The sequence below is a fragment of the Glycine max genome, chromosome 3 (assembly GCF_000004515.6).
Source record: "Glycine max cultivar Williams 82 chromosome 3, Glycine_max_v4.0, whole genome shotgun sequence".
Taxonomy (NCBI): domain Eukaryota; kingdom Viridiplantae; phylum Streptophyta; class Magnoliopsida; order Fabales; family Fabaceae; genus Glycine; species Glycine max.
In genome coordinates, this window is record NC_016090.4 from 18165872 (window position 1) to 18170005 (window position 4134).

General features: G+C 29.1%; 1 protein-coding gene across 2 annotated transcripts in view; it reads right to left on the bottom strand.

The window, feature by feature from the left end:
- Positions 1-489: 489 nt before the first annotated feature.
- LOC100819459 (uncharacterized) overlaps positions 490-4134 on the bottom strand; it is an 11971-nt gene continuing 8326 nt past the window's right edge. The window contains exons 1-9 of one of the 2 annotated variants that reach the window (XM_003522124.5): positions 4097-4134; positions 3324-3408; positions 3167-3232; positions 2953-3050; positions 2798-2835; positions 2592-2679; positions 2029-2364; positions 1077-1142; positions 490-939 (exon numbers count right to left, since the gene is read on the bottom strand). In XM_003522124.5, coding sequence (XP_003522172.1) covers positions 784-939; positions 1077-1142; positions 2029-2364; positions 2592-2679; positions 2798-2835; positions 2953-3050; positions 3167-3232; positions 3324-3393 — 918 coding nt within the window. In that variant the 5' untranslated portion in view covers positions 3394-3408; positions 4097-4134 and the 3' untranslated portion in view covers positions 490-783. The remainder of the gene's footprint in view (positions 940-1076; positions 1143-2028; positions 2365-2591; positions 2680-2797; positions 2836-2952; positions 3051-3166; positions 3233-3323; positions 3409-4096) is intronic. The other variant, XM_041014274.1, reaches the window with a different exon arrangement.

Sequence of the window (4134 nt, forward strand, 5' to 3'; positions counted from 1 at the left end):
AGGTTTAGAACAAGACAAGGAAAAGTTATAAAAAAAAATTTATTAAATCAATGAAGTAAAATAAAAATAAAATATATCAGGTAATTAAAAAAAAAACTCAAACATATTTAAGGCTAAATCTCCAAAAAAAAAAAGTTGCTAAATTACAATATAAACAAATCATTCATCGAGAGCATTTTTTGCAAGTGTTTTAAGAAATTTTTAAGTTTTTTATTTCTTATCTTTTTTAATCTATCATTTTCATCTTTATTTTTAAAATTTAATTTTAATATTTTAAAAAATATATATATAAATAATAAAAAATAATCTTATATTATAATAATAAAAATTTTATGTTTAAAAATATTTATTTATTATAAATTTTAATTATATAAAATAAATATTTATCTCATTCGTTGCAACCAATAAAATATAAGTTACTAACGTTTTATTTTGTTAAGAACCATGCATTAACATCAAGTACAATAACTACAACATGTGAAGCCCGTCTACTATTAATGGTTTGCTTATAGCAATATCATTATTGGTCTCAAGGCAAGACAGTCCTTCCACTCAACCAAACCAACCACTACTCATTTGAAAATGAACGAAGAAATCTAACTCATTGATTGAATAGGATCTGTGAATGTTATCAAATCTCTGATATTGAATGCAATGATCCTATAGATTAAAAAAAAAAAACATTTGAAGATGGAAAACCCCGTGGCTGACTTCTTCTTTATTTCTACATAGATTTTCAATTTATTAACGATACTAAAAGGGGCATTCTTGCGAAGTCTCAAGCTATATATCTGATGTCTCCACTGCAAGCTTCTCAGTTCCCGGGCATGCAACTTGTGCTTTTATGTCAGCTTCCCACAGTTCAGGCACTGCCTCCTTAAGGTTGTGAATGCTTTCCATGGCATAATCAGCACCTTTAACCCTGTAGGATCTACCAACCTGGATATAGCAATCAATGAGCACATAGCTCAAATTAGTTTTTGGTGGGTTCAGACATACTTTAAAGGCAACCAGTGATGGTTTCTTAAAGTAAGTCAGATTTTAGCTACTTCAAAAAAATCTCAATAATAACATACCAACACAGTGTGAAGGCCCAATCGTTTTCCAGATTGTATGTTGCGGACACTATCCTCAAAGAACAACTGAATATGACAAAATGTAAGCAAAACAGGTAAAGAAAATGTTTAAATAAGTTTCTAGCATTAGTATAAAAATAATATTTTGTCACCGAATCTACATCGGTTACAAATATAGAGAAGTTTGGTTTTGACCTTCAACTTTTTTTTTTGTTTTCATAAATTTATTTTGGTTTAAATATAGTTTTGTCCATTAAATTTAGGTTACAATTGTTTTTTTTCTCTTTAATTTAAATTTGTTTTTCAAAGTTCCTCCATTTCAAAATATTACTCTTTTTAATCCTTCTTGTGGTAAAAGAAATCCCATTAATTGTGCATTTAAAATGCTAAAAATTAATAAGTTAGGGTTAATTAAAAAAGTTTCTTTTTTAAAATTGAGAAACTAATAAAAGGAAGAAAAAATAAATTATACACTTAATATAAAAAATTTTATATCGTCGTCCGATCATAAGTTATCATATATGATAAAATTATTAACTTTTATGATAATTACTTTAAAAATCATATCAATGATGATTTATGATTAAATGATGTTGTAAAACTATTTTATACCGTCAGTGCAAGATTATTAAACTCAAAAATAAATTTAAATTTAAGAAACTAAAAATATATTTAAGACATTTATTTTCGTAAAATAATTTTTATAATTATTTAACGATAAGATAACATGCATATGATAATCGCAACTGAACGGTCATTGATGGAAAAGAATGTGAGATATCTAGATATATGTCATTTCATGTAATTTTCAAAACTATTAAAATTTATAAAGATTTTAATTAATAAAATTTTAGAAACTAAAACTAAAATTTGCCATATTTGTAAGTACTAATAAACATATTAAACCAAATAAAACAATTAGATCATAAAGCCGAAAGGTTGATTTTCTTACGGTTCTTTGTGGGTTAAGGTTGGCCATCTTGAGGGCCAATTTAATGGCATGTTCGGATGGTTTGCAGATAATTGGTGTCTCTGGCAGGACTGCACTGGGTTCAGGTTGAGCAAAATGCTCTATGATGTCAAAGATTTCAGAGCATTCTACACCATTTTTGGGTGTTGGATTTATGCTCTTTGAACCCTCAAACTTTATGTCAGCTTCATAATAAAAAACAGTGCTCTTTTGGATAGGATTAAGGGTCTCAAAGCATATCATTCCTTCAAAGCAGTCTTCCAACCCAAGTCTTTCAAGTGCCTTAATCGTATGGACTTTGTCTGAGTTTGTGAAAATCTATTGACAAAAACAATTGTTGAAATTACAAGGATTTAATTAGAAAAGGAAGAAAAGAGAATAAGCTGATGAGTATGATTTGGAATTAATACTAGACTGATAATCCTGATTAAATAACTTGCATACAAATAATAAAATATGGAGTTAAGCATGCTTTTGGTCCTTGAAAGTATTACAAATTTTAGTTTTATAGTCAATTTAATTTTTTTTTGTTATAAACAACTTACAAGCTTTCTATAGGGGAGACTCAGCAGCAGATTCCTCAGAACTGGGTCTGGCTTTAAGTTCTCATAAGGTAATTTCCCATGAACAAAACTGTCAACAGAATTTCAAGAGTCAATGTCACTATTTCAATTTCAAAATAGACACAACGATTGAAGAAATTCACTAATTATCCATGTGAAAGAGATGGGAGAAAAAGAAGCAAAAGTACCTGTAATATTCTTCATAGTCAATGTCATATCCAATAGCCTGAATGGAAAAAAGTGAAACATATATAAGACAATAAATAAATTCTTAGTATTTTCAGAATTTAACCATGATTAAAACTTATTTAAGAGAAAGTGCTGTAAAACAAGGAAATGATACCCTTAGACCAGCAATAGTAGTTCCATAGTTACTGTAAAGGAGGTTGACCAATTCACCAGTTTTACTTGGTTCTGCGCCAAGCTTCTCGACCATGTAGTCTAATAAGATCAATGATATACCACTCATGTCAAATAAATTAAATTCAACAGCAATTTATAAAGACATTAATGAGAAAATTGTAGCACAACTGCAGAAGTGTGGCACAGTTCCTTACCTTTAATATTTTTGTCAATTGCATTTGCAAGACCAGAATTGAGAGGATACAAAGTATCATCTAAATCTGAAAAATAATGGTAGTTGTAGCAGCATGCACAAATTAATATGAAATTTCCAATTAGGTACTAGAAAAATGTTCTGGTTACAAGGCTTACCAAATAGAAGGCAATCATATTTTGGTCTCTGAGCCTGTTGTGTGATCTGATCCTCATTCTTCATTTCCATTGGAAAACCGAAAACCTTAACATACAGAACAGAAAACCTAGTGAATAGAAGTTTCATCACAAATATATGGAACCCGCGCGCCAAAATTTATATGGGAATTCATTTTGATTCTCAATATACAGTTAAAGTAAATATAAAATCAAAAGATAACACTTTTCTGAAATGCATGTTTTTTAGGCTCGTAATAACAAGGAAAGCAAGGTAATAAATATGAGGGAATTTCTAAATAACAAGAGTTTTGGTATTTAATTACTCTAAAGTTCAAACATTTGATGCATGCTAATGAATTTTGAGAATTTCAAAAGAAAAATGTCAAGACCATACTCATTGTATTCATGGAGCATTAATGTCAATTATTGTTCAATGATCCTCATGGGTGACTAAAAATCAAAAGACAATCTTTTCAAAGACTGAAAAATAAAACAAAAGAGCAAAATGTGCTCTGAAAAAAAAAATAGAAAGATCGAGTTTATACACGTGTAAATCCTGCATTTGGAATCTTTTCCATTCTTAAATGAAGAGAAAACACAACATCCAAGTAATTTTTATGCAGAAAACATCACATTAACTTGACAAACTTTATGGCTATCTATCTGAGATAGCTTGAGCAGAAAATGGAAACATTTTTTGCCGTCTTAAAAGTTAAATATGCCAAGGAGTCTTTGATTCTCTTGAGCCTTAAAATATTGCAATCTGAGCCAACCTTTCGTTCTTGCTAGCTTCACTTTTTCCTATACCGAA